The sequence below is a fragment of the Anopheles coluzzii genome, chromosome 2 (genome assembly GCF_943734685.1).
Source record: "Anopheles coluzzii chromosome 2, AcolN3, whole genome shotgun sequence".
Classification (NCBI taxonomy): Eukaryota; Metazoa; Arthropoda; class Insecta; order Diptera; family Culicidae; genus Anopheles; species Anopheles coluzzii.
The window spans coordinates 122,565,740-122,581,096 of record NC_064670.1 but is presented as its reverse complement, the minus strand read 5'-3'; the positions used below and the strand labels follow the sequence as shown (position 1 = coordinate 122,581,096).

Genomic DNA, 15,357 nt, shown 5'->3' with positions numbered 1-15,357 from the left:
CATTGTTGCCGGAGTCCCAATTAAGTCAAATGCGCCATTTGGGGTGGGAGCCGGAGCAGGCTTTCAATATTATTTTCCATAACGAACGAATTCAAAGCGGTCTGGGGGGTGTTGTGTCTGCATCGACCAAGTACCCAGCGCAAACCCCAGACCAAACCCACCTCTAGCGCACGTCTAATATGCATCGGCAAAACTACCTTTACCAACTCCAGCCTGTGCAACTCAGAGCTTCCCGGGTTTTGGGCGGCGAGGTCTCACCTAAAAACCACGAAAAACGATTCGTTTTTCCATTCCTAGCTTCCATTTCTAGCCGCATTGCAAAGCGCATTCCATTCCACAGCTGTGCCCGTTCCCTTGGTATCTCTCCCACGGCCAAGCTGCAGTTGGAGCCTCTCCGAACCTCTCCGGTAAGCGATGAGATGAGGAAAAATGACCGATTTCCTCACCGCGATAGATCTCTGCATCTCGTCTCTATCAATGGTGCGGCATCAGATAGTGCGCGTTTTGGTGCAGCACGGCGTAGCGTGTGCCACAGCGGATCAGTGGGTGCGCGTGCGCCTCATGATCGTTATTTCCTAATTGCATTTTAGCCAAAAAACTTTAGTGCCTCCGGGCATTCCGATAATCGTTTGGCTTGCGCCAAAAAAGGGAGGTACAGCTGGTTGCACCCAACAGTTGGATTAGATTTGGAGAGTTTATTCATTATTGCATTCGAGAAAACGATCGAGTATTGTGCTCGTTACTCAAAACAAAACCAAAAAGCACGCACCATAAACGGTGCTTTGACAGATGCGATCCCGTCCGAACCTATTGCCGCCTTGGTTCGCGCGCGTGCTGATTCACTGCGTTTAGGGGGTGAACATTAATTTATCTTAATCACCTTCCAATTTCCAAGTTCCAAAATCCGGCTCACTGCACGCAAATGCAATTGTTATGTGCGGGAGCGGTGGGTTTCTCGCTTACTTACGCTGATGATCTTCTGCCCGAGCATGCAAGACGCGTTTACAAACGAGTGCCGAAAGCCACTAACGATCTTCTTCTCGGGATCATCTTCATTACTTGCGTGCGGTTTTACACTCACCACACCATTTCAATTTGCTGCACCGTTGCACATCTTCCTGTGTGGCGATCCTGTGCGCCTCGGTCTGTCTCGTCTACTAAACCCCCCAACACTGCTGATCAACTACTTTATCGTCTATCGGTGGTCTTCGTTTATCGTCTGAGGATGGTCTCGACTAAAGGAGCAAATCTCACCAGCCCTTCAACGAAAGGGTTTTTGTGTTTGTCGTTTAGTCGCGTTTACGTAACATTGGTGCGTCTCTCGTTTTTGCGCGGTGGTTTTAAGCCGCCTGACAACCACGACAACCCTTCATAAATCGTTTTCACCACAGTTTTTCTTCGTGTACAGGAAAAAAAAGAAGGTGTTTGGATGAGTACTTGCGAGCCACCCTCAAGAAGACCGGTCATGTGTAGCGTTTGGTGTGGGGGGAAAAGCGCACCAACAGCCTGTTGACAGTGTAGTAGGATCGTATCGCAACGTATCGCGCTGGTAGTTATTGATAAAGTTGTTGCCAGCACCGGGCCTGCCTGTAACGGAGGCGCTGATCTTTAACCCGAACGATCCTCAGCAAAGAGATCCCTCATTTCAATGGATACCGATGGGAGGTAGATAAACATACATACGCTGCCGGTGCGGAGGTTGTAATTTCGTGTCACTGAATCAACTCGGCGCTACATGATTATACAATTAACGTCCACCTGATGTACGACACAGTGATCTTTGCGCGCGCGCCGAGAAAAACGTTTACCATTCGCGAATGTAGATCGGTTGCACCCTTATCTAGTGGCGCCATCTGTGTGGCTTCTTTTCTTTTACGCTTCTCTTGTACATGGTGTGTTTTTCCCCTGGTTGAGCTTTTGTAAATGATATGTGTACAGCCCCCCCCCGCTCCAGTAAGCGTGATTATTTAAATGTCAATAAACGAAAATTGGTACGAAACCGAAGTTGGTGATGTATGTTTTTGCATTGTTTCGTCCCTCGTGTCTGTCTGCCTTCGCCTCAGCGCTTGCAAAGTGGGAAACGGGAGCCTAGAGCGTGGTTGTTTACATGATCGTGCACAAATTTCCCGTATTGCATCATCCATACGAGCCATTTCGTTTCGTTTGTGCGCACGGGATCGAGGCGAGGTGTTAAAGATTTTACTCCTTTCACAAACAAAAAAAAAAAAAGACAAAACAACAACCAGCCGCGGATTGCAATGCACACAGAGAAGGTAAGTGAGACGGAGAGAGAGAGAGAGACATTGCACACACGATTTATTTTCCCAAGCAGGAAGCACAGCACTGCGCTGAGCTTTTCCTCGTGGGAGCTCGTCCCCCCAAGGGGTTTTGATCGGTTTTGGAGCTGCTACTGCTGGCGCTCTATTGTCGTTGTCCCACTGATCAACGACGACTATGGGGAAGGAATATGGAAAACAGCTCACGTTTGGGTCGTTTCGGAAAGGAAAGTCGTGTGCCTGGCAGGCCGTAACAATTGCCTTGCCCTGTTTAGGACCAATTATGATCGTGAATGGGATAAAGATTTGTATCGGGAGCGAATCTGGTGGTCGATTTTTGTTTGCGACATTCGTGCGCCAAAGTAGGTGCAAGCAGTGGGAGATAGCAGTGATTGAGAGTGCTTCAGCTCGACGACTCCACCAGAAAGAATGATATCCATCCGAACCGATCGCTTATGTGATACTGAAACAAACCAATTAGCTGCGGGCCGGAGATGAATAATGGAAGTTTGGCAGTGATTAAAGTGGGTCAGCATGGTCTTTATGAAAGGATGGTGAAGCTTTGCGATTCGTTTGCTTCGGAGCATCCTCCTCGGTGCATAATTGAGGGCGCAATCTGCTGCAACCGATCGGCGTTTGGAGCCGTTTGAAGCCGAGATTAGATGAGCATGAGTTCCTTTCCACGAGGGTGGCTGCAGTGCGCAATGTACGCAATGTGCGCGGATGGCGCAATCGGACACGGACGATGATGAATGCGAATGTGTGTTGTTTCGACGCTGTGAGGCTCCAGCTGTAGGGACCAAATTAGCTGAAGGCCATCGCCTTCGAGATTGAGGGCGTTGTGGAAGCCAGCACGGGGTTAAAGGTTGCCGGTAATGAGCGACGTGCCGGTTGCGATTCCTGTCATCAGCGTCGAGGAGATACACCGAAACACGTGGGCTGGATTGATTGGGACGGGCGCGTAATTGCAATGTTGTGCAAATGGCGAACCATGGTATCGCATGTGTCTTGCACGTACCGTGGCATAGGTCGATGGTTTCACTTTTAGGTCCTACCTAGCAGTTAGAATCGTTTCCGATGTGTCGGTGTTTGAATGTGTTCAAGTATTCCAAAATCAACGCGCCTGTTCCGCGCTTTGTCACCAAACACCTTGAACCTTGACAATGCAATCTTATCCTTTGAGGCTCGATCTCTCGCTAAGGCTTATCTAAAGATGCACGCTCTCCCCTAATCTGGGTGTCGTAAAATTACCATCACATTAAGGGTGGGCGGCCTGGCAAGCTGCATCCGCAGTGTGCGCGTCTGTCAGCTCATCTCCTTTGCTCCGCCGGTTGTCCGAGGCCAACAACCCTTCCGCTCACGACTGCAGAGACAAAATAATGGCCCACTGACCGATTTGGCGGTCAATGTCATCGAAACACGGGTGGTTTGCGTTCGTGAGCGAGCGGCCGCAGAAAGAGAGTGGGTCGCTGCGTAGCCGGTGTGGTGAGAGATGAAGCGGCGATTACACGAGGTTTGAAGAAAATTTGATTTTTTTGTTTATTACGGATAATGGTTTGTATTTTTGTATCTTCAATGTTTGAGAAATAAAACGATAATTAAATTACAGTAGATCTGAAATTTACTTCACTTAGATACGGCGTTGTATCTTAAGAGAGCTATTTGATTAGAGTTAGATATTTGCTTCTACAACATTTTCTCTATTATTTCGGATTTTTAAATGAAACAAACTCAAGATTGTTCCTATCACTTGTAGCCAAAGGTTCAAATCATAATTTTATTTCCATTTCAGGTTCATTTTTCCATCCACACTGTAGTGATGCGGGTTGCATATCTGTGAGCTGTAAGCCAATTGCATACATTTGGGCGTACGAAACAGCGCGGTCTGCGAGTTTAACAACCCAATCGTTTTAGTACAGTAACAGGAAAGGATCTCAGAACGCTAAACACGCCCCGTAAAAGGATATGATTGAATATATTTGTTTATCTGTTGTGCTTACTTAGTACCTAACGATTACAATCATGTGTCAGCGTGTGCTCTCTCCTGTCTCATCCATACCTTCGAATGCGATCGTGTTACCGGGCCTCCCGCTTCAATACTGCTAATACGATCGTAACTGCTACTGAAACGAACATAACACCGATAAGGATAAAACGTAAGGCCTAGCCAACGATAATAATTTAGAACCAATACACAAGGCAACGTAATAACCTTCGATCACAGCGCGAACCTTTTTGTTGGCCGTTGCTATAGCAAACACCCACTGCCCAAACCCATGTTCAACAGGAAGCGTGTGGAGGAAAACGAAGGACAAAAAATAACGCAAATCGCAACAGATAAATCGTACGGTAGGAGCGAATTAAGAAGTAACGCGATCCACTGCTTGCCTGCCCGATGCACCTGTGGGCGCGCATATCGGACCGGCACGAATGGTCGACTGTTTTGGTAACTGTATTCCACCTTCCCGGCGTAGCGAGTGTCACTGTTAGTGTCGCTGCTCGGTTTGCTTAAAAATTAAGTGTAATGGAGAGGGAGGATACTAAAGGAATTGGGGACCGCTGGGATCTCTTCACTCATACACCATGAAAGAAACATTTACTAAGCTTAAGAATCTAACCGTGCGCCCCGAAACGAACGCCCTCCCCTAAAATAGTAAAGCCCAAGCTAAATAGGGGAGAGAGCCTTGAAATCTTAGTCAACTTCCAGCTTGCGGAAGCTGCCGATGACACCGCTGGCAATGTCCGCATCCGTACTGTCAGCCCACGGGATCGTACTCTTATTGATCTCGATCTCCATCTCGTCCAGCGCCAGCACAATATCACGACGTTCTTTGAGCTGCTTCTTGAACTGGGCAATGCACTCCGCCATCGGCACCGTACCGCCGTACTCCTTCGGCAGCAGCTTGGGATTGATCTTCGTCTTTGCTTCATCCCAGCCCCGGTGGACAAACACCCGGTTGCGCAGCTTCTCGCTCAGCACGGACAGTATAAACTCGGACAGCTTGTTCGCGAACGAGGGCAGGCTGACGAAGTGGTTCTCCTTCTGACGCATCGGCAGCGAGTTCTGCACACAGTGCGCCAAGTTGCGAATGTCCGTAAACGACCAGATGCTCAGGAAGCCGATGTTCAGCTCGGAATCGTCCGTCACGTGTATGTAGCCCGAGATCTGTGACTCCTCCTCGTCCTGCAGCGCCTCCAGCACCATCGAGTGGATCTTGATCAGCTGGGCCGACGTGAACCGGCTCGTATCGAACTTGCCCGCGTTGGAGAAGATGATCTTGCGCCCGTGCTCGTCACGCTCGGGCAGCGCGAACAGGTAGCCACTGTCGATGATCGCCTCCAGGTCGGGATCGTTAATGTCCAGCTTGAAGAACCAGTGCGGATAGACCTGCCGGATGGTCAGGTACTTCTCCAGCATCTCTGTCGCCGCCGGGATGGAGAACTTTTTCGTGCGCAGAAAGCGCAACAGGAACGGTGCGTCCGTGCGGCACTTGCGGATCAGCGGATGTTTGGCGATCCACTCGCGGAACTGCTTCAGGGCGTTCTCCCGCATGTCGTCATCTTCGCGCAGCTCGTCCTGGGCCATAATTTTGAACTTGTCCGGCAGGTCGAAGCTGTACGGTGCGTACGCTTCGGGGGCTTTGTTGAGGTCGATTTTATTGGTCATCTGGAAGGGGAGAAGAAGGTACATTAGTGACGGGTTGGATGTAGTTTGGATCAACCTTGAAATGACACATGCCGGCTGGTATAACTTTCTCCATTGCCGGCACGTGTTTAGTGGTATTGGTGGTGGTGGTGTTGGATTCGCTATTTGCCACTCCATTTACAGCATGAAATTGCTCGATTGTGTTTACGCGCTGACGTCGTGTATGGTCAGGGTGAGATTCATAATCGCATGGCAGTGCTAATTATAGAATCGTCATACGATCGTAACTCGCACAGTGTTTGTATTGCGTTTTGTAATCTTTAAGCAGAAGTTGAGGCAGTAGTGACATTATTTGGAGACATAATCTTTGTACTGTTAAACATGGCAGAGCTTTAAACTTTCGCAAAAGACTGCAGCATACGGAGACTACACCGTTTAGAAATTAAGCGAACAACCCTGCAATGTGTCCATTTACGATAATTATTTTCACGAAGGTAGCCTTGCACACTCTAACCGTTATGGATAAGGTCACGCCTTCTTTGATGTAAAGTACCAAAGCAGTAGATCACTTGAGGCAGGTGATCGCATTTTTCGGTCATGGCAAGCTTGACTAGATGATCTACTTACTTCACTCCGCTTTGAAATGTGCAAATCTGCAAGCGCGGATGAGCTAGAAGGGGCGCCTTTGAGATGGTAGTGAGACAACCGAGTCTATCTGCGACAACCATTGACACACATCACGCGTGTGTGTTACGTCAACAAGCGGTCTGAGACCTCCGCTCCTAGCCGATAGCATATCTGAACCGGTTCAACGTGCAAGGGAAAGTAAATGGAAGTCTGCTAGTGTGTGTGTGTGAGTGAGTGTTGGGAGCTCAATCCTACATTGTGACAGATCATCTACCTACTCCAGCAGCCACTAGTCCGTTGAGTGAGGTTATGTGAGTGCGACAGAATGCGAAACTTTCTTTTTCAACGGCTCTTTGCGTAGTGTTCGCGTGAGCGCGTGGTTGAACGCACCTGAAGCGTCTCCATTTCGTTGTAGTGGTTCATCACTCCGAGGATCCCTTTTTCGGTGATATGATGCGATGACTAACGCATACATGCAGACGATACAGCTTAAAAAGCTTGCACAATAACGGGGATAAGGTCGAATAGATGCGCAAAAAAACGTCTGCGCAAAGCGCCATTTCTAGCGCACATGGTTACGCCACAGAATGCCTAATCAGCTTGAATGGGGGTTATTTAAATATTGTTTCTGCATGGGCAGCTTTACACTAAATCACCTACTCGGATATTCGGCTTCAATCGAACCCGGAATCGAGCGAGTTTGATAAAAATCGCAACACACACACGCTAATGGCCCCAGGTGCGCACCATTACAAAAACAGAAACATTTGTGTAAAACAATTAACATTACGTGCGCACTTCCTTCCCTGCTGCTTTGGTCGACTAATGGCATCCTCTGAGCCAACGGAGGTAACGGATTTGGTACAAAAAAAAAACGTGTGCTTTGTGTTTGCGCGTAGGCAATTAAACACTTACGGCTTTCTTTGAGCAACGCAACGCACATTATGACGCACCGGGGAACAATGCACCGTTATAAAGGATTTTTGGATGGATGCATTGTTAGCTCACACAGCAAACAACTTTAACAACGAGTTGTCTTGTCCAACCAACCAGCCAACCAGCCAGCCATACATGGCCCTTCCGACCCTCACGACGCGATTAACATTCATGTTGGGGCGGTTGGAAAAAGTTTTGTCGCTTCCGTGACACTGCAACAGGCACGTGTTCGTCGCTCAACAAAGGGAGCTTGTTTGTGTGCAGGCTAAAAGAAGGAATTCTTTTACAAAAATAAGCAACTTTTGTGAAGTTTGGCTTGTCCCGGAAATTATTCTTCTTCAGCTTTGATCGCAGGATTTCCGGCCCGGTTCGCTTTTTCTGCGCGGAAAACTTCACATTTGACCTTATTTGGTGTCGCAGCCAACAACAACGAAAGTTCAACAAACCCAACGGAACGGCACTAACCTACATTCGTGTCTTCATTTCAGCCCTTTCTCAGCCGCAAGTTCTTGAAAGTGAGATCGTGCGATGCAGCTGTGGGCCGTTCGAGCAATGCAACTCAGAGGTCAATGTGCAGTTGGCGCGTTCCATTTCCCTGTCGTACGGGTTCGTATCCCCCGGACCGGTTCTGCGTGCAGTTTCACCCCCTTTTCGTGAGGGAAAACTTGTCCCCGAAAAGTTGTGCGGCTACAACGCACGCCGCAAGGAAAGTTTTGGACTTTTACTGTTTCTGTTTTTGGCTGGAAAATTGTGTTTCTTTATCCTTTGTGTTTCTTAAAAAATAAGGCCTCTCGCGCGGTACCGAGGCTGCAGTTCATACACACAACAACACGCTGGTTGGTTGGTTGGTATCGGAACGAAAAGAGAAAGTTTTCTCCACCGGTCCCTTTTTAGTGAGGTTCGTTTGGCCCCGCGACGCGATGCCTTTCGTGTGCTACAAGCGTCGCGTTTTCTTCAGCGTCTTTCCGTTCGCTTGTAGACAGTGTATGAGTGCCTTTTTTCTCTCTCTCTCTCTTTCTGGTGCCATGTTGCAAGAGTGCAAAGTGAGGTAAAAGCGGGCTAGGTATTTTTGGGGATGAACTGTTTTTTGTTAATACTCTTTCCGCTACTAGACACAGCCACCGACGTACCGGCGTCGTGGCATTTTTTGCTTCTCTACCAAGCTCTAAAATTAGGCCAGCCTCAAACCCCCTCGAAAAAAGCTCAGTTATGATTTTCTGCTCTATCTGATGAAATGTAAATCTCTCGAATTTGGAACCCCGAAACGGGAACGCACTGAATTTGGAAGATATCATCAAAGTGCGGTATGGAAAGCCCCTCTTTGGGGATGATGATGATGTAGGTGGAACTGTAATGGAGCAGATAGGTCTAATAATTGCTTGTAATATTTGGAGCACAAAATGGAAGCACAGGAAGCAATTTTAATTGAGAATTTGTCCCCAATTTTGCTTCAAAACTGTGTGGAAAACGACTTTGAAATAATTACTTAAAATCAGCTCGATCTCGTAATGCCCCAATCCAGCCTCCAGCGCTACTCTGAATCTAATCTTGATAACAGCCATGCCCTTGTTGTTTGCTGGGCGATGACCTCGACATTCGACGAGCCCAAAACGATCGGTACGCTTTTTGTGACATAAGTGTAGACTCGTTTCAGTGGTCTAGTATTTGGCTTCCGCTTATCCATCAATTCTGCCTCTGCTATGCGGCTTAAAATAGGCATACGATCGCGCACACCATCAAGCAGAAGGTGTGACACCGTTCCGTGTTTGCGCTGAAGAATATGAAGGAAATACTTGTGCGTAGCCACACCACACCCAGCGCGAAAGCGCGTTCAATGCCGAGGTGAACCTACCTAAGGGACTATCCCTCAGAATTGAAAAAAAGGTTCACTTCACACCTCTTGTCGTACGCTTCGGTGTCGTCTTTGTTCAAGGTTTATTTGACCACACTTTGTCCAACAGGTCCAAAACCGTGAATTCGGTATCTTCACTGTGTGTGTATTGAATTTATGACATAAAATCCGGTTCGACCGATCGTGTGACGTTTTGCTCGAGCCCAACGTCGTTTGACGTCACTATCAAACACGTCGAACTAAATCGTTTGCTGAATGAAACTCACTTTTGTACGTCAGTTCTGCTGCTAATCCGTGTTAATTAACTCCAAAACGATCAGTGGGAAATGGGGGTGAGAGGGCGGGAGTGCTTCGTTTCTTCTGCAAAGCTCGGGATACACAGGATACTCGTGCCGGTGCTGTAGTTATCGAATGTAGTTACACGATCACCTTTAATTTTTGAAGAGGAAACTTTAATCACACACACACACCCGAAAACACACACCTTCTTCACAAAACCACGCACAATTTGAAGGGGGACAAAACGTGTACCGGCTCGTTGGAAACGGGAAGATCCAGGAAATGTGTGATCGTGAAAGACAAGAGGGGAGAGTTGGATGCCCGAAAGGAAAGGGAACGGTGTTTTGGAGGGCGGGAGGGCTTTCTTCTGATGATTGGGTTGGGTGCAGAAACACACTTCCGAATTCCGAGACGGACCAAAGCAGACTGTGACCGTGCGTGCTGGTAGTAGCGCCAGATACTGGTTCGAACACCTGGGCCCTGGAGCCGGTCCCTACCCGAACGCTCCACCGTGAGCGAAAGATGGAGAGTGAAAGAGAGAGAAAGAGCGAGAGACCGATGAGATGGAACGTTTACAATCACCAACACAGAGACAGTGCTGAGCCACACAAACATAGCAAGCGTAACCTTTGGCAACACGCGGTGGCGGTACGGTTCGAAAGAGGCAGAGAAAGAAAGAGAGAGAGAGAGAAAGACTCGAGTAACTTTCGCTTTGCGGATTGCCATTGCGTAGGTTGAGTAGAAACTGTATGGACACGTGTATTTGTCAGTAAGACTTTTTTTGTGATAAAAACAATGAATCATTTTTATAATACCTGAAAAAATAATAAACTGTGCACTACAAACAAAAAAAGCTTTTATAATGAGCTTTTTCAGCAGCGGGTTCGTCGTTTGCTCCTTCGTTGAAGTCTTTCGTAAGTCAACTCGCTTGATAACAGCGAGTTTTAATTGGTTAAAATTTATCAGATAATTAGGCTAGGATCAAAATTGAAAGAAACCGTTGCCGTTCCACGTGCGTGCATTTTAGTCGGTTGAACGATTTTAAATTTGGGGTAAAATAATCAATAAACGCCTTTCCAGTGCGCAATTGGAAAGCAAAGCTAAACGTTACTTAGAAGCGTTGGTAGGAGGATGAAAAACAAAATTATATATGCTTATCGATTCAAACCCCCAAAAGCTAATGGAATATTTGTTCCACTGCATCGGACTGCGCACACCAGAGAGGGTGGAGAGCATTTTCTTTTCCGTAGGCCTTCCCACCCCACTGTGGTTTTGTATTTTTCCGGTACTCTCTTTTGCTGCACCGTTCGGAACCGTGCCCGAAGCGAGCGAAAGTACTGGCAAGATCATGGTAAAGGTTAAAGACCTTAACCTAAATTGGGAGCTCGAGGAAGTGGTGCCGTTTTGTTTCGAATTTCGTTGCAGAAGAAAACGGAGCAGATCGAACGGAGTTTTCCACCAGTGCGATAGGGGCAGGGAAGAGAAAAGTCTTCAACCAACCAACCGGTGAGCGTTAGTGAGGAGGAAAAACCGGTATCAGGTCTGAATGGATACTATCGGTCTTTACCAGGGACCGCCACACGCATTGCGTTTGGGTCAATGAACGTGCGAAAGTTGCGTACACGCGAAACGGAAGGCAATGGAGGAAAAAGAACCGTTTGAACCGCATCATCGAGTGCAGTAGGCGGGGAGAGGGAGGCTACCAATCAGGTAGCCCCACGCGCCCGCAAACCTATCTTTAAATGTGTGCAATTGCATGTGCGTCGTGGTGCAATTTTCCTCCCCGTTCCCGCTGTGTCGTTGTGATGCGGTGCACAGAGCGAAAGAGAGAGAGAGAGAGAGAGAGATAGAGAAGAGGGCCGGTTGGGAAATTTCACTTTCGTTTCGCAAGGGCGACGTGTTGTGCGGTGCGGTTTCGTAGGTTCCGCACAATGATCCTCTCACTTTCGAGCGCAATGGAAAAGAATTGCCCGGGCGATCGTGGCGAGTTGCGATTTATCTCAAGAGCCATGCGATAGATGAGAAAAGAAAACATCAGGATTGTTTTTCTTGGTGGGAGCTGATGAGAGGAGCTCAACGAGAAGCTTCTGAGCCTTTTTTGCGGCCAGATTCGACTTAAGAAATTAGTTATGTTTTTTTGTGAGTGTCTAGGAAATGAAAAGTAATAATTTATAATTTAGCTCACCGTTCGAAGAAAAAAGATTAAAACTAAATGAAGTTTCATAAAAAGCGTCGTTTAGCAGGAGCAAAACATATGAACGAAAGGATGATGGAGTGGTTGAAGGGTCATTAAAGGAATTAGATACAATAGGGCAACAGGTGGATAATTACTATAGGGAAGCTGGAAGCTTTGATTGCTTCATTACATCATTACATCACGAAGTTTGGTTATCGTGAAGCAATATGGATAAGTAAATATGCTCGAAACGATTATTTAGTAGATCATATAGCAGATAGGACAAGTTGCTCTATTATAAGACATACTAAATGAATTAATTAAAAAAAAACTCAAACTTACTTGAAATGCTAGAATTAAATTATTTTTCAAATTACTTCCGAACGAAAAACCAACAAAACTGATTTGAACACCCAACAAAAGATTGCAATGTTTCGATGTTTTTAGCCACAATGGGATGGCTGCGGTCATGAAAGATCGATGTTTTTTTAAATTTATTTTCAAATAATAAACAGACAGAAACGGTTAGAGTGTGAACGATTTTCGTGGATTAGGGCAAATATAACAGCAATTTCCAGCAATTTTTTGGGCAAATATAACAGCAATTTCCAAGAAGATTGTCTAAAAAGGATGCCATATGGTCAAATTTCCAACTCATGAATTTCATTTCATGTGCCGGGCTCGTAGTACAGTCGTCAACTCGTACGACTTAACAACATGCCCGTCATGGGTTCAATCCCCAAATAGACCGCGCCACCATACGTAGGACTGACTATCCTGCTATGGGGGGGAATCAATTAGTCACTGAAAGCCAAAGCCCTCAAGGGGGTACAGGCAGGCCTTGACCGACATCGGTTGTTGAGCCAAAGAAAGAAAGAAGAACTTCATTTCCAATAAGAAAGAGTCAAAGAAGTGTCCCAAAACTATGAGAACCCCTGAAAAATCCTGTAAATTTCATTTAAAGAGATTTTGCGAAAAATTAAGACGTTGCTATATATCGTTGGTAATATAATCGAATGATTTATCAATGTTAAGTGTAAAAAATCATATTGAATATTTATTTTAAAGAGCTAAATCCATGTAGAATTCAAAAAAATCTTATTTAAAATGCTAAACAATCTGTACAAAATATTAACCTGAAAGAACATTTTCATCGAGCGTAACCACCCGCTTCATAATTAAAAAGAAAAAAAAGCTATCATTATCGAAATTAGAAGTTTCTCACATTCGTTCTTCACTAAGCCTTAAAATAGCTTGCCCCACTTTCAACTCCACCCCGTAATCTACCAATCTAGCAAATGCGCATTGCATTCGGGAGAAAATTCAGGTTGAGGCAAACATCACCAATCGGTGCAGTTGCACCGGACGTTTCGCGATAGCGGTGGCGCCTACCACAACAACTTGTGCGCCCAGTGAGCCGCGTGAATAGAACCCACTCATTCACTTCAATTTCTATCTATACTAGCACAAGTACGCACTGCACAGGTGCACTGGTTCAAAAGGGCCCCGGCGCGTGTGAATAACCCCAATCTGAGCCACACAAACACAGGTGCTGGTCGCTGGTGGTATAACAACAGTACGGTATGGGCTCTGTGACGCGTTGGATACGCGATGGCCATGGCTTGGAAAATGACCAATCGCTCCACGGCCTGCGACTGCACGCGAACCTGTTTGGCGGCTTTTCACACACACGCTTTTGATCGAAAGAGGTTCGGCATCAGGGTGGACGTGTTTTTTTGTTCATTTGAACAGTTTCGGGCGGCACCGGGCAGCTACCGTTTTGACTGCCTTTTTTCGGACGCCTTTCGAAGTTCGTCCTCGTCCCCCAGGGCGGTCTAAGGTTAAGTGGCAAAGTAAAGGTTGCCAATTCAGATAAGGGTTGTTCGGTGGTGGCTTTGGTGCGGAAAGCAGTCGACCTTCTTGCGAGATCATTTAATCATTTTTGGTGATCAATCCAACACACACACACACTCTCGCTGGGTCTATTTGATGGATGTCACACCGTACAGGAAGTCAATAAAATAAGAGTTCGTAAATCTCGCCGCAATGCACACAGAAGTCGGGGGCTCACCGCATTGCATAATGGTAAAGGCAGACCGCAGCAGCAAGATGGTGAAGCAATCCCTGGAAAGCCATTAATTTTCCTTCACTTTTCACCACCGTCACCGGTCACGTCCGTGTTTTACTCCTGCTTTTTTATTACGATCAACTCTTTCGGCGTGTACTTCACGTGTCTACTTACCCAGCTTCACTTGTTACGCTTCCTTATCAGTGCGCTACAGTCGAGTTTCCTCTATTGGCGTGTTGAAACCGCTCCCCACCTGCTTCCCACTTCATTTTCTTTCTCGGAGTAGTAAACACTGTCACCACACCACACATGAAGAAAGTGCCGTAATCGTTCGCCATTCGCGTGGGTTAGTTTCTGTTTTCTTCCTTCATTTTATTCGTAGGTTCGATTATGATTTACTGTACCGTGTACATCCTCATCTTCGCGTCCACTTGCACGCGCCTGCGGCTGCCTCCAGGGTTGCTTTGATAGCAATTAGGATTGTTGTGCACGTTGCGCAATCGCTCGCTCTCACACTCCCCCCTGTATACGCGGCGTCGGAGCTTACGCCTTTTCTACGCGATCCCAGGGTTTAAGAGTTTTGTCCCAAGATATGTGCTCAAAGACAAGAGTAGCGTGGTGGTTAATTTTACCACACGGCTTCCAAGCTCCACTCCGCGCTGCCAAACAATGTGATCGCAGAGGACAGCCATTACGCCAACCGTGGCCGTGTTACGACGCACAAGAAAATGATCATTTATAAGAAAAAAAGCCACACAACAGAAATAGTAGTAGCTGTAGTAGCAGTAGTAGTAAAACAAAATCACAGTTTTGGTGTTTGGGGAGTAGAAAGTAGAGCGTGTGCAGTGCCTGCTCCAAAGTCCTCTCCTTGCAGCCTGAACAAGGTTACCGCTTTTTTTGTTTTGTTTTTTTTTTCGAAAAAAACGGGTTCGGGTTCCTAGTGGCCATTTCTAAATCTTACAAAAGGGTCTCGGTAGTGGGTATGAAGGTTAAGCATAATCAACGCTGAAGCAAACAATTAATGCGCCAATGATATGATAGAGCATAATGTATACCCATCCCCATAATTGAAGTAAGCTCCCCTCCATGAGGACTATTATTCACTGTTCTGTCTAATATGTTTAGAAGGAGCGTTTAGTTTCGTTTCTTATCTTACTAGCAAGCAATCCGATTGGTGCATTGGAAATATAATACAATCTTCTTAAGCCTACAAACAATCTTAACGTTTAGGTGGTCGTTTAATCAACCTCCAGCTTGCGGAAGCTTCCGATCATGCCTGCCTCCAGATCGCGACGGCACGAGTCCGCACAGTGGCCCGGCATCTTTGACAGCTCGATGTACATCTCGTCCATCGCCAGCAGCTGGGCGCGCTTCCGGCGGCAACGCTCCTTAAACTGAGCGATCATGTCCGCCATCGGCACGGTACCGCCGTACTCCTTCGGCAGAATCTTGCGGTTAATCTTGCCGGCAAAGTCCTCCACGGTGCGGAACAGCTAA

The 15,357-nt window shown here is 46.8% G+C and overlaps 2 protein-coding genes across 2 annotated transcripts in view; both read right to left on the bottom strand.

Moving 5' to 3' along the window:
* Positions 1-4,232: 4,232 nt before the first annotated feature.
* LOC120951482 (clavesin-1) lies at positions 4,233-10,099 on the bottom strand. Its single transcript, XM_040370242.2, has 3 exons — positions 9,843-10,099; positions 9,604-9,766; positions 4,233-5,943 (listed from the first exon to the last, which is right to left on the bottom strand). The coding sequence occupies exon 3, from the start codon at positions 5,941-5,943 to the stop codon at positions 4,969-4,971; it is 975 nt and encodes a 324-aa protein (XP_040226176.1). The 5' UTR covers positions 9,604-9,766; positions 9,843-10,099; the 3' UTR covers positions 4,233-4,968.
* Positions 10,100-14,197: 4,098 nt separating this feature from the next.
* LOC120951178 (clavesin-1-like) overlaps positions 14,198-15,357 on the bottom strand; it is a 194,449-nt gene continuing 193,289 nt past the window's right edge. Inside the window, exon 4 of the mRNA XM_040369729.2 lies at positions 14,198-15,353. Coding sequence (XP_040225663.1) covers positions 15,099-15,353 — 255 coding nt within the window. The 3' untranslated portion in view covers positions 14,198-15,098. The remainder of the gene's footprint in view (positions 15,354-15,357) is intronic.